The 14219-nt window shown below is 55.6% G+C and overlaps 2 protein-coding genes across 2 annotated transcripts; one reads left to right on the top strand and one right to left on the bottom strand.

Moving 5' to 3' along the window:
* Positions 1-1228: 1228 nt before the first annotated feature.
* Positions 1229-13576, bottom strand: CEL (carboxyl ester lipase). The gene is made up of 11 exons (XM_010346410.3): positions 12641-13576; positions 9839-9989; positions 9629-9751; positions 9157-9354; positions 8122-8252; positions 7836-7943; positions 7553-7670; positions 5881-6067; positions 5505-5708; positions 2097-2294; positions 1229-1767 (listed from the first exon to the last, which is right to left on the bottom strand). Exons 1-11 carry the CDS (start codon positions 12704-12706, stop codon positions 1320-1322), a joined length of 1932 nt encoding a protein of 643 aa, XP_010344712.2. The 5' UTR covers positions 12707-13576; the 3' UTR covers positions 1229-1319.
* On the top strand, positions 13398-13965 carry LOC141582306 (uncharacterized). The gene is given in 3 exon segments (XM_074390183.1): positions 13398-13656; positions 13659-13856; positions 13859-13965. Coding segments are annotated over 3 exon segments (564 nt in total).
* The last annotated feature ends 254 nt before the right edge of the window (positions 13966-14219 follow it).

The following is a 14219-nucleotide window of genomic DNA, read 5'->3' on the forward strand; positions in this document are numbered from 1 at the left end:
GAACCCAAAAGGCAGAGGTTGTAGTGAGCCGAGATCATGCCATTTCACCCAGCCTGAGTGACGAGAGCAAAACTCGGTCTCAAAAAAAAAAAAAAAAAAAAGTCATGGGTAGGTTTCCACATCTGCGTGATTTTAAAACCCTAAAGTTCTAACTGTGTCTTGGCAGATGGCCTAATCACAGAGTGACTTAAGGGACCTGGAGGCACAATTGCATATTCTGTGGGAGAATTTCAGGAGAATGAGCAAACCGATCTTAAATGATCCTTAGTGGGTCTTAGTGTTTCATGATATATTACTTTATATAATTTATAATTTGTTATTTAAATTCATGTACTTTATAACTTATTATATGACTTATTGCAATGTCTTATATTTTGAAACTAGCATATGTATGTTATAGGAAAAAGAACATAAACGATTATGCTGGTGCTGTCAGGAACCCAGACTTTCAGCATAGGCAGAAAAGAAACAGGTGTAAAACCAGAGAAGTAAAACCCGATAATCTTACAACTGGGAAATACCTGCATGAATTCATACTTTATTATGATTATTTGATTTGGTGTCTTGCTCTGTCGCCCAGGCTGGAGTGCAGTGGTGCGATCTCGGTTCACTGCAACCTCCACCTCCCGGGCTCAAGCGATTCTCCTGCCTGAGCTGGGACTACAGGTGGGTGCCACCACACCTGGCTAAATTTTTGTATTTTTAGTAGAGATGGGCTTCACCATGTTGGCCAGGCTAGTCTCGAACTCCTGACCTCAAGTGATCCTCCTGCCTTGGCCCTCCAAAGTGCTGGGTGGGATTACAGGCGTGAGCCACTGTGCATGGCTTCATACTTTTTTTTTAATGGTTAAAAAAATTATTATTTCCTGGCTCTGTCTCTTCCAAAGCCCTAGCAGTAGAGAAATCCCAGGAGCAACCACCACCCCTGTGACCAGATTGGGATCTCTAAACACCATATTCACCCCAACGAAGGAGCACACCCTGGGGAGATGGCTGGGTTGGGTCCCTGGCAGGAAATGCCAGGGAGGGGCTGGAGCCTGCACCATCTTGGTGGCTGGCAAGTAAGAAGATGCCCAAGACCCAAGGGTTGTGTGAAAGGACTATAGAAGCCAACCTGAGGCCACCTCTGGCCAAAGACAGACGAGCTGGGCATGAAAAAGCAAGCCTGCAATTGACAGACAGGTCCTGCAGCTTAGTCTTGGGAGCAAAGAAAGACGCCAGACAGGGGAATGAGGTTTTATTCAGGAAGAGCTCAAGAGGGGAGGGGAGCCCCTGGGGTCCCACCCTTGTGGCCTCTTGAGACCAAGGCTCATGGGATACTAGAAACCAATGACTGCAGGCATCTGAGCTCCCTTGGAGTCATCTGTGGGGGGCACAGGGGCGGCCTCGGAATCACCAGTGGGAGGGACAGGGATGGCCTCAGAGTCACCCGTCGGGGGGACTGGGGCGGCCTCAGAGTCACCCGAGGGGGGCACGGGGGCAGCCTCAGAGTCACCCGAGGGCGGGACAGGGGCAGCCTCAGAGTCACCCGAGGGCGGGACAGGGGTGGCCTCAGAGTCCCCTGCGGGGGGTACAGGGGTGGCCTCCTGATCAGTCACCGTGGGCAGCGCCACATAGCTAAGAGTCCAGTAGCGCAGGAAGCTGGTTCTCAGACCCCGCTTCATGGAGTTGCCGTCTATCTTCTTGGTGATCTCCAGGTAACTACCGTTTTCGGTGGTGTAGGGTTCCCAGTGTGTGGGCACAGCCGAGTTGCCCATGTTGGGGTCCCTGCAGAGTGAGAAGAGGCTGTTCAGGGGCTGGGGACTTTCAGGGGGCTGAAGCTCTGCTCTGCACCCACACGCCTGAGCCATCCCCACCCTCTGAGCTGGCCCTGAGCACCGTGGCCCCTCACTGCATACCGGGCACCAGCTGTGCACGCGCACGGGCTTGGGCTCTGCCAGTAGCTCTTATCCTCAGAAACACACATAGATTCCCCTACTGAGGGAGGTTAAGTGACTCGCCCAAAGTCCCTCCCCTGGCTAGTGAGGGAACACGGCCTGCTGGCAAGAGGCCCTTAAGTCTATGGTCCTCCCCTCTGCACTCAACCCACACCTTACCCTGTTTTGGCAAAGTTGGTCCAGTAGGCGATCATGGTCTTAGAGACGGTCCTGTCTTGGGGCCGGTAGCCCAGCGGGGTGGCGAAGGGCTTTCCAAAGACGTACTGGATGTCATCTGCATGGTCTGCCCCCACCCATTTGGGGTAAGTGGGCATCCGAGAGGGATGGGAAAACAGGTAGGTGTAGGTCTTGGCACTCCTGGAGGGGAGAGAACACCCAGGTAGGCAGGGTGCCCACTGGGGACTGCCCAGCCCAGAGACCAGCCCTGGAGGGAGGTCACGGGCAGCGGGCAGAGAAGGGGCTGGGGAATTCACATGAAGAGACTGGGCTTCCTACACCCAGGGAAGGGAAAGCTGAGGACCAAATTCACGGATTCTTGGGTTCTGCAATTTCAACTGAATTCATATTTCACCTCTGTAAAACATTGTGAGGCACCTTCCTTCTATAATTCAGTATCAAGAAATAGTTTTCTCTCCAAGTGAATGTGCATTCTTCAATCGGATTGAACAAGGCATGGGCCCTCAACTGTTTCCCTTTTTGCCTTGACTGAAAGGAGGCTCACAGCTCAATGGATTGCTTAGTTTCTGCAAAGCTTTCATCCTAGACTTCTTGGCATACTTTTATCTTCCTGTCTTTTTAACATTTCTTATTTTTCATTTTTATTATTATTTTCTTTTACTTATTTATTTGAGACAGAGTCTTGTCTGTTGCCCATGCTGGAGTGCAGTGGCGCAATCTTAGCTCACTGCAACCTCCACCTCTTGGGCTCAAGCGATTCTCCTGCCTCAGCTTCCCGAGTAGCTGGGTTTACAGGTGTGCACCACCACACCTGGCTAATTTTTGTGTTTTTGGTAGAGACAGGGTTTTGCCATGTTGGCCAGAGTGGTCTCAAACTCCTGACCTCAAGTGATCCTCCTGCCTCAACCTCCCAAAGTGCTGGGATTACAGGTGTCAACCACTGTACCTTATTTCTGATTTTAATAGGCTATTATTGCATAAAGGTCTTTAATGTGGCCGTGGGCTGAAAATACTTTGTCAATTGGCAAAGTTGACGCCTGTTGGAAATACATGCTTGGTGCCGCAAGGAAAAATCAGCACAGAGACAAAGGATCTTTCAGCAATGCAATTTTTACTTCCTAGACTGCAGGAAGGGTCCTCTCATTAGCCATTTTGTCACAAGAATACCCTTCCTGCAGTCCAGGAAGTAAAAACTGCATTGCTGAAAGATCCTTTGTCTCCGTGCTGATTTTTCTTTGCAGCACCGAGCATCTGTTTCCAACGAATTGGCCACCCAGCTGGGACACATCGCCCTCCAGAGTGGCCTCCAGCCGAGATCCACCTGGTGCAAGGGATAAATCAACCTGGTCTCTCAGCAATGCAGGAAAAGAAAGGCTTCAAGCTTTAATCACAGTTCTAAAGGTTGAATATGTGTTAAGTGTGCATGGGAGAGAGCAGTGTGAGTGCTTCCTCTCTGCAAAATCTGTAATCATTTCATATGGCAGAGGCTGGAGGGAGCAAAGGAAAGGAAAGAGAGGCGTGGGAGGGACCTTCAAAAGGGCGGCGGAGGATAGTTAGAATCCTCCCTGGAAAAAGAAAGGCAAAAGCTAGGCAAGACGGCTCCAGAGGAGTCCCAGTAAAGGCCCCCTGAGGTGCCGCAGCAGTACCTGTGGCTGGGTCAGCCACCTGCCGAGGCGGGGCCCAGGGTGGCGGAGGTTGCAGGTGCACAGGGACCAGGCCACTCTGAGCGGCATTCACCAGTGGGCACCAGGACCGGAAGTAGGGAAGCGGCACACGTGACACCAGAAGTGGCGAGTGGCCTGTGTGCATGGAAGACGGCAGCAGAGGTCGCCCGCGAGGGCCGTGGCCAGGGGCACCGCAGAGGATCGGAGAGAGACGGGAAAGCAGCAGCAGCAAGTCGGTCCCAGGTGGAGCGCTGGGAACCTGGCGGGGCACACAGGCGCGGCACCTGCGCCAGCAGGGGAGAAGATCAGCAGCACCAGTCCCGCTGCAGCAAAAGGTTAAAAAGTCAGAAAGAAAGTAGAAGTATGTGAAAAGGTTGTAAGAGAAAGGGTGTGTGAAAGAGACAGGCAGTAAACTAAAGAAAGAAACGGTGCAAAGAGAAAAGTGAGAGAAGCTTTTTCTTTTTTTTTTTGAGACAGAGTTTCGCTCTTGTTACCCAGGATGGAGTGCAATGGCGCGATCTCGGCTCACCGCAACCTCCGCCTCCTGGGTTCAAGCAATTCTCCTGCCTCAGCCTCCTGAGTAGCTGGGATTACAGGCATGTGCCACCATGCCCAGCTAATTTTTTGTATTTTTAGTAGAGACGGGGTTTCACCATGTTGACCAGGATGGTCTCCATCTCTTGACCTCGTGATCCACCCGCCTTGGCCTCCCAAAATGCTGGGATTACAGGCTTGAGACACCTCGCCCGGCGAGAGAAGCTTTTTCTTTTAAAAACTCAGGCAGACAACTAAGCCAAGACATGTTAAAAAAAAAAAAAAAAAAAAAAAAAAAAAAAAAAAAGTTTAAAAAGGAAAATTACAAAGTAAAACAGGAGGGAATTGTGGGAAGTAGAAAAGTTCCTTTTTAAAGTTTCCTTTCCCGTTAAAGAGTAAGTGTGCTAATAACTTTGTTAAGCCCTATCCTATGTAGCTGTTAGACACGCCATGCTTACAGTCACATTGTACGTTCTATGTCCTTGTGTTTTAACCAAGATATCTGTGCTGGACGTGCTCACAGGCATGTCCCAGCTCTCCATTGCTTTTACCTATTTAGAAAAGTTTTAAGTTGTTAGTCAATCAGGGTTTAGTTTAAATTGTGAGGTCCGGCTCCAGCCAACGGAGATCAGACACAGCAGTAAGGACGACCCCAAATACTTAAAGGATAAATTTGTCTGTTTTCCTTTGTTCATTGTACTCTCACGGCACAAAGGCTAGCAAGGGTACCCTTCCTGCAGTCCAGGAAGCAAAAATTGCATTGCTGAAAGATCCTTTGTCTCGGTGCTGATTTTTCCTTGAAGCACTGAGCATCTATTTCTAACCTCTGTTTCCAACAAGGCCTCTAAGAGTCATTGAATAGAAAAACCATTGTCCCATGTTCTCTCAATCTACACAGTGTGGGGGATGGAAGGCAGCTCAATAACTCTCCAGTGACAAGGACTGTGGGGTGCGGGGCTGAGCAGGGCAGAGGATCCTGGGGTTTGTAAACCCCCTAGAGGCTGGGAGGAAAACAGAGGCCCTCCAGTCTTGCCAGGCTCAGCAAAGTGGATCAGGAAGGCACAGGAGGGGACTCCAGCACCACCTTCCCAGACAGCCCAGACGCCTGTGAGCTATCCACGGAGAGCCCTCGGCTGGAAATGCAGCACCCCAGGAGGGCCCCCCAGGACCCACCCCCTTCCCAGATCCTCACTTGGCATTGGCTCTGTGCTGGGCCAGGGCAATCTCGGTGGGCACCAGGAAGAGGATGTCAGTCTCAAAGTCTACCACAGTCTTCTTCTTGTTCTCCTGGGATGGGTCCTGGGCCCAGGACTCGGTGTAGACGTCATAGGTAGTCTTGGCGCCTCTGAGCCCCTTGGTGATGGTGAGCCCACTGACCAGCCTGAAGAAGTCCTCCCTGCGGGGAACAAGTAGGCACTGACGCTCCCCCTGTGCCAACAGGAGGGTGTCTGCAAACCCAACCATACTGGTGCTAACTTTCTCACTCCCAATCCTCCACTCAATGCCTTCCTCGTCCAGGCTGGCCCAACTCCAACACAGATTGCCCCTGGGTCCGGTGCCCCTCTTACTCTGTGACTTCCTCCTTGTTCTTGTTGATGGCAGGCATGTCAATGCTGGCGAAGATGTGGCCGTCCATGTTGTTGGTGCCTGCTATGTAGTCGATGTCGGCGGCGTTGGCGTATAGGTTGACAGGGTCATCGGGGATGAAGTCTCCATCAATTACAGGGAGGAAGCCCAGGTAGTGCAGCATGGGGTCTAGGTGGGAGAGCCAGCAGGTTCTAGTACCTTCCAGTGTCCCCCTGAGCCACTCCTTGCCTCTCAGGGCTGGAGTTGGCCACGTCTTCCCTTCTCTGATCTGTGGACACTTGGGGCAGGGAGGATTCTGCACCATCGGGGGCATCCTGTGCCCTGTAGGATGTTTAGGGCATCAAGAGCATCGACCCACGAGGTGCCAGGAGCACCCCCTCCCCAACAGGGACAATCACAAACGTCTCCAGGCCTTGCCACACGTCCCAGGCTGAGAGCCACTGTCTAGGGCCAGATCTGTTCTCTTCAGCGGCAGCCCCTCCCTCTCCTCTCTCTCTTTGCTGGGCCTGAATCAGGAAGGAGGAAAACTTAGAAGCCACTGAGGGAACTGATGGAGAAGGAGCTCCCTCTCGCAGGGCTGGGTTCCAGTCCATTAGCCAAACATGGTGCGAGGTCTGCACTCCCCTCCACACCCCTGGACTGGCCCCTAGAAGATCCCGTGGCTGCTGAGACAGAGGATCCCTGCTGTCACTGGGCCCAGCACAACGGGCCTTGCTTCCAGCGGGGCCATGCCGCTTGCTTTGTTCGGACTTGCCCAGCCTGTGCAGTTGAGTTCCTGTCAGGTACACATGCAGATGACAGGGCTTCATGGCACGTTTCCGTGGAAGAATGAGCAATGGAGAAGTGTAGCCTAGCAAGCTGGTGAGGCTGACACTCACAGGTGTTTGTGGAAGGGGTCCCCAGACCTTCCTGGGGTACAGAATAGTGGAGCTGGAGGCCCCAATGCTACAGTTTATTACATATTTTCAGAAGGAAGGAAGGAAGGAGGGAGGGAGGGAGGGAGGGAAGGAAGGAAGGAAGGAAGGAAGGAAATGTCATCCAGCAAAAAGGCTCGTGGTCTGGGGTGTATGAATCTCCCTAAAATTGTATGCAAATGACAGCATATGAATGCATGAGGTGGGGGAGTGGGCCCCAATTGTTCATCAGCTTCTCAAAGGGGGAGTCTGTGACTCATGGGAGATAAGAAGAAAAAATGGGCCGGGCAAGATGGCTCACGCCCGTAATCCCAGCACTTTGGGAGGCTGAGGCGGGAAGATCACCTGAGATCAGGAGTTTGAGACCAGCCTTGCCAACATGGCGAAACCATGTCTCTACTAAAAATATAAAAATTAGCCAGGCATGGTGGCACATGCCTGTAGTCCCAACTACACAGGAGGCTGAGTCAGGAGAAATCACTTGATCCCAGGAGGCGGAGGTTGCAATGAGCTGAGATCCTGCCACTGAACTTTAGCCTGGGCGACATAGTGAAAAAAAAGTAGAAGAAATGGCTTCCCATCTCCCTTACAGCTGGGGCCTTGGAGGGGAGACATCCACTTGTTGGTGACAGGATCAGGCCGCAGCTCGGGCACCTTCCTCTCTTTTCCAGAGTATTTCCTGGCAGTACCCCCCACCCCCACCTCGAGACCCCATGCCCCACCCTAAGCAGCTACTCACACTCCATGCCTGCCAGCGGCATCTTATAGGCCAGCGTCAGGGCTCGGGGGTCGGTCACCTTCAGACACTTGGCCATCCTGGCAATGTCCTCCACAGGGCAACCCACCTTCTCAGCCAGCTGGGGGCATGATCAAGGCCGGCAGGTGGGAGGAGGCCAGTGTTCACGGCGCAGAACCGTTTGAAGGCAAGAACGGGGTCCAGGACAAAGAATGGAAATGAGGATGGCCCCTACCCGGGTATCAAAGCAGCCCCTCCCTGCCCACCCCTGCCCTCCTCCATTTACCTTTTTGGCCCAGAAGAGGGGGTTTTTCTGGATGGCCCAGGGGCTCAGGGCCACACCGCTCTGGCTGATGGCTCGCCGGATCAGGCCTTTGTTGTAGGGGGAGAGGGTCTACGACACCCAGAAATCCTGTCACCAAGGCCGCTCCTGACTCCACCCACCCCAGGCTGGGCCAAGGACACCCCAGTACCACAGCCCCAGCTCCACACTGCCCCTCCCGCCCTCTCCCTCCTGCTCGAGCTTCCTCAAAACCTTTGGGGCAGGCCCTTCCCTTCAGGGGCCCCCAGACCTGCAGAGAGACGCTGGCACCTCCAGCAGATTCCCCGAAGATGGTGATGTTGTTGGGGTCCCCCCCGAAGGCTGCAATATTCCTCTTCACCCAAGCAATGGCCATATGCTGATCCCGAAGGCCGTAATTACCTGGGGGTGGGGCAGGGGAGGGGGTGCTAGAGATCAGTGCCCAGGCCTGGCCTGCAGGAGGGGAGACCAGCGTGGGAGGGTTGGAAATGCCCTCAACAGAGTTGGGGCCCTGGAGGAGCCCAGGTTGGCAAATGGTGTGTTCCTAAGGGGTGGGGTCAGGTGGGGTGCTGGAGGGGGTGGGTCCCCAGGAGGCTGGGTCAGTGGGGTGCTGGAGGAGTGGTGGTTGTGGGGAGCAGGATGGTCAGGCCTGTGCACCTCTCCTGCCCACTGCCTAATTTTCTCATTTGTATTCTGCCACTTCTGTGTCCACAGCTGTCTCTGCCTCAAGGTATCGTTTTCTGTCTCTCACTGGCTCTGCTCTCCTGGTTTCTCTCTGAGCCTGAGCCTGTCTACCTGTCTGTCTGTCCCATAGCTTTTTTTTTTTTTTTTTTTTTTTTTTGAGACAGGGTCTCATCCTGTCCCCCAGGCTGGAATGCAGTGGCACCATCATGGCTCACTGCAGCCTCAACCCCCTGGGCTCAAGCGATCCTTCCACCTCTGCCTCCCAAGTAGCTGAGACCAGATGCGTGAGCCACCATATACAGCTAATTTTTATATTTTTTTTAGAGATTGGGTCTCCCAGTGTTTCCCAGGCTGGTCTTGAACTTTTGGGTTCAAGTGATCCACCTGCCTTGGCCTCCTAACGTGTTGGGATTAGGGGCATGAACCTCCTTGCCTGGCCTCCACAGCATCTATTATTTTGCTACTGCTGCCAAGAGCCTCCTGTACCTTGTGATTCTACTCCAGCCGCTGGGTCTTTCTGTAGGACCGCCACTGGATGTTTGGGGTGACGGGCGATGAGGAGCCTCCCCCTGCTGGGCTCAGCCGCTGGCCACCCACCTCCATACAAAAGGGGCCCACGCACCTGGCAGGTTGGCGTCCCCAGTGCTGAGGAAGCCAAGGGGGCCGACGCGGTAGTTGAAGGTGACCACGATGACGTTGCCACGCGTGGCGATCTCCTCACCATCATACAAGTAGTTATTGAGGAAGTTGGCCCCGTGGCCGGCCCCCATGAGGAAGGCGCCTCCATAGATCCAGATCATCACAGGCAGGTCCCGGGAGACTGAGATGGGGGAGCGGCTGGTGACCCCAGATGCTCCCCGGGCCCTCTCCCCCGCTGGTGCCTGTTCCCTGTGCAGCAGGCGTCTGTGGCCCAGACAGGGAGGCTCCAAGGAGCTGCCCTGCCCCAGGCTGGGGGACCACCACGGGGCGCTCCCCTCCCCGCCTCTGCAGGATTTCAGGGCAGCTCAGCTTTGCAGCCTGCAGACCCAAGTCAGGAGCAGGGCCAGGGCTCTGGCAGCTTGGGAGGTTCCCTTGGGGAGTAGGGGGAGGCAGACCTTGCTTCCTGCCCTGGGGCACCCAGATGTTGAGGTACAGGCAGTCTTCATCCCCGTAGGAGTCATCCTGGGTAATGGTGGCCTGCAGGCATCTCTTCTTGAAATCCTTGGCCTTCAGGGTCCCTGTGGTGGCAGGAGGAGTTGACATGAGGAAGGCAGCCACCCTCGCCAGCCCCACCGCAGGGCCAGCCCGGTACCACCCATTCCCACCTTGCCAGCCGGGGTGTGGCTGGGGGTTCTCCAGAGTCTTGGTGGGAGCTGCGAAGGGGATGCCCTTGAAGACATCCACAGAGTCGCCCAGGAGGCCAAGCTTCTTGTTGACACCTTCCACGAACCCGCCTTCTGTGTACACAGCGCCCAGCTAGGAGGGAGACACAGGCAGGGTCAGGCGGGCTCAGGCCCCGTGGGCCTCAATCCGGAGGGAGCAAGGGAAGCCGACTCCCGGTGTCCAGAGGCAAAGACAGCTACAAAGTGGGGCAGCTCTGCACAGGAGACCCAGGAGCACCCCCTGCCCCGCACTGCTCAGGGCTTGAGGATTCCTGCTCCCCTCCTTATCCCTGGGGCTGTCCTGATCCCAGAATCTTACAGGAAACTGGTTCAACCAGTGTTCCCACTAGGCCGCCCTCCAGGAGGTGGGGTGGAGGCTGTGGGTTCTGGCCATGGCTGCGCAGCCTTGACTATGATCCTCAGTTTCCCCACGTGGAAGACAAGCCACAGCCGTGTCTCCTGTCGGCCTGTTTGCCATCAGATGGGAGGCCTGTCCGGCTCCCGGCAGGAGCGTACCCAATGCTCGGTGTCCCTGAAATGTTTCACACCAAACTTCCTCCTTCCTGAGGGGCGGGGCCAGCTTTTTCCTCCTCTCATCTCCCAGCACAGGGCCTAGCTGGCTGGGCACAGAGTCGATGGTCCCATGCCCATGTCTCCACAGCTCCTGGGACCCCTGCTGGTAAAGATCCCCCTAGGGACCCTCCACCCTTCCCTGTGCCATGAGAACTGCCTCTGTGCACCAATCTGTCCAACCCACAAGAAGCCTGGAGGTTGGCGCTCATCCAACCGCTGTCCCTGGGGGAACTGAACTGAGCAGCTCTTGGGCTTGAAGTTACCCTGTTGAGATGCCTGGAGGGAGCTCTTGGCTGCCAGCTCTCCCTCTGGAGGGACCAGGATTCCCATGTGGAGTACCCCAGGTTTTGGGTTCCTGCTCAGGAACAAGAGGTAGCAGCTGTGCAGTCCTGGGCAAACAGCCTGCCTGCCTCTTTCTACCCCTCTGCCAGCCTCTCTACCCCTCTGCCTGCCTCTCTCTACCCCTCTGCCAGCCTCTCTCTACCCCTCTGCCTGCCTCTCTACCCCTCTGCCTGCCTCTCTCTACCCCTCTGCCTGCCTCTCTCTACCCCTCTGCCGGCCTCTCTACTCCTCTGCCAGCCTCTCTACCCCTCTGCCTGACTCTCTCTACCCCTCTGCCAGCCTCTCTCTACCCCTCTGCCAGCCTCTCTCTACCCCTCTGCCTGCCTCTCTACCCCTCTGCCCGCCTCTCTACCCCTCTGCCTGCCTCCCTCTACCCCTCTGCCAGCCTCTCTCTACCCCTCTGCCGGCCTCTCTCTACCCCTCTGCCAGCCTCTCTCTACCCCTCTGCCAGCCTCTCTACCCCTCTGCCTGCCTCTCTCTACCCCTCTGCCAGCCTCTCTCTACCCCTCTGCCTGCCTCTCTACCCCTCTGCCGGCCTCTCTACCCCTCTGCCGGCCTCTCTACCCCTCTGCCTGCCTCTCTCTACCCCTCTGCCAGCCTCTCTCTACCCCTCTGCCTGCCTCTCTACCCCTCTGCCTGCCTCTCTACTCCTCTGCCGGCCTCTCTACCCCTCTGCCTGACTCTCTCTACCCCTCTGCCAGCCTCTCTCTACCCCTCTGCCAGCCTCTCTCTACCCCTCTGCCAGCCTCTCTCTACCCCTCTGCCGGCCTCTCTACCCCTCTGTCAGCCTCTCTCTACCCCTCTGCCAGCCTCTCTCTACCCCTCTACCGGCCTCTCTACCCCTCTGCCAGCCTCTCTCTACCTCTCTGCCAGCCTCTCTCTACCCCTCTGCCAGCCTCTACCCCTCTACCGGCCTCTCTACCCCTCTGCCTGCCTCTCTCTACCCCTCTGCCAGCCTCTCTCTACACCCTCTGCCTGCCTCTCTACCCCCTCTGCCTGCCTCTCTCTACCCCTCTGCCAGCCTCTCTCTACACCCTCTGCCTGCCTCTCTACCCCCTCTGCCTGCCTCTCTCTACCCCTCTGCCTGCCTCTCTACCCCCTCTGCTGGCTTTCCACACTCCCTGCCCCTGGGCCCGTTTCCCCTTCTATAAAATGGGAACAACCTCGATCTCAGAGAGGTTTGTAGGTGGGATCACCAGGCTTAGCAAATGCAATTTCAAGAGGCCCAGTTACATTGGAATTTCAAGTAAACAGTGAATTTTTTTTTTTTGTATAAGTATGTTTCATTATTTTCTTTTTCTTTTTTATCTTTTAAGAAAGCATTTCGCTCTGTCACCCAGGGTGGACTGCAATGGTGTGATCTCGGCTCACCGCCACCTCCTGCTCCCAGCTTCAAGCGATTCTCCTGCCTCGGCCTCCCGAGAAGATGGGATTACAGGCACACACCATCACACCTGACTAATTTTTGTATTTTTAGTAGAGACGGAGTTTCACAGTTGGCCAGGCTGGTCTCCAACTCCTGACCCAAGTGACCCACCCTTTTCGGCCTCCCAAAGTGCTGGGATTACAGGCATGAGCCCCGACGCCCGACCCATATGTTTCAAATATTGCATGGGAGATTCTTACACAGCAGTTCTTGGCGGTTTATCTGAAACTCAAATGGAACTGGGCATCCTGTGTTTTACCTGGCACCTGTCCCCCTAGAAATGAGGGTGAGCACCCGGGAACTGCTGCGGGGCTGTGCTGGGCTCTCTTCCTCAGCCTGGCCCCAAGTTTCCAGATAGGATTGAGCTGGGAGGAGACAGGACCTGCCCTCTGCTGGGCTCTTACCTTCGCGGCACTGGCCACTGCCCAGCAGCAGGTGAGGCCCAAGACAACCAGCTGCAGGCGCCCCATGGTGTGCGTCAGCCTCTGGGTGGCCCTCCCTCTGGGCCTCGGGTATTTATTGAGCTGGGGCCAAGGTCACATGCTGGGTCATGTGCTCTCCAACAACCCCTCCCCACCACTCTTTCTGGTGCAGGGACGATACAGTTTCTCCAATACCCATGGTGCACCTGTGCCGGTTACCGCTTACCTGGGAGCGGAGGCAGGTGGCACGGTGGCGGGCGGGAAGAGGGTGTCAGCGCTGGGCAGGGTGCACAGTACCCTGCCTTCTGGTTAGTTCACATGGCTTGGCGTCACCATCAGAGAAAATGGCATACTTTGTCTCCATGCCCTGCCCCTAGGTCCCCAAATGGGCTTCGCAGGGGACTGAGTACATGACTTCTGGGACAGAGAGGGCCACATGTTGCCAGGCATCCCTCCCATGTGGCTGACCTTATCTGTATGGGATGCTCCTGAGGCCCACAGATCGGGCAGTCCCAGCTGGGGGCAGATCCCAGAGCAGGACAAGGCAGCCTCGCTCAAGTGGGGAGGGGTCAGCATGCAGCCTGATGTGTCCTGGGTGGAAAGATGAGAGGCTCAGGGGGACTTGGTGGGGCTGGGGGTGGGGGTGTCTAGCCCAGCCTTGAGGGCTTCCCTGAGGAAAGAAAGGGCCCAGCCAAGGCCCTGGGGCTCAACCAGAGAGACAGAAGGGGAGGGAAAGAAGATGGCAGAAGGGAAGGGAGAAGAGGTGGTGGGAGGAGTAAGCACGAGATGTGAGGTTGTGGAGGAGGAGGAGGCCACTTGTATTTTCTGTGACCGTGTGTTACTCCTGGAGCCAGGAAAGGCTATGAGTGGTGAAACACCACCATGAACAATGTTTTCATATGGGGCCTTTAAGAAGCTCAGCCGGTCTGAAATCACTCCCACCGAGACACACAGTGGCAGCTCCAGCCACCGCACAGCCCTCTCCAGCGGTGGGGACAGGTGGGAGCAGCCAGAGCCCTCCCAGCCCCTGGGAGACTTGGAGCCTGTGCTTCCCACACCGACCACATCCCTGCTCTGCCACCCCTGTGGCTGCAGCCGGGGATCCGGTGGACCTCCAGAGCCATATCTGTCCCTCTGTCGACCATAGGCGGTGCCCAGCAATTCAGGAGGCCTAGCGGCGAAAGGAGGCTGGGGAAAGGCCGGAGGGCGGGAGGAGGAACTCAGCCACAGGGAAGAAGGGGACTGCAGGCGGCTGGGGTGCCCCAGAGCAAATGCCTTTGCCTCAGGCCTTTGCCCTGCTACTCTAGTTCTGAGAACCTGCTGTAAATAAAGGAGGTAATTCTGAACTGGGAGACAGACCGTTTGTGCTTGAGGATATTCACTGCAGTGTTATTTACAATGGGAAGGAAAGGGGAGGGCGGGGGGGGGGCAGCAGGGAGAGGAAGTGGGTGGGGGAGAGAGCTGGGGGCAAGAGAGAGGGAAAGGAAGGCCCCACTCTTTTTAAATTGAACTTTAGGTTCTGGGGTACATGTGCAGATCATGCAGGGTTTGCATAGGTACT

The sequence above is a fragment of the Saimiri boliviensis genome, chromosome 2 (assembly GCF_048565385.1).
Source record: "Saimiri boliviensis isolate mSaiBol1 chromosome 2, mSaiBol1.pri, whole genome shotgun sequence".
Lineage (NCBI taxonomy): Eukaryota > Metazoa > Chordata > Mammalia > Primates > Cebidae > Saimiri > Saimiri boliviensis.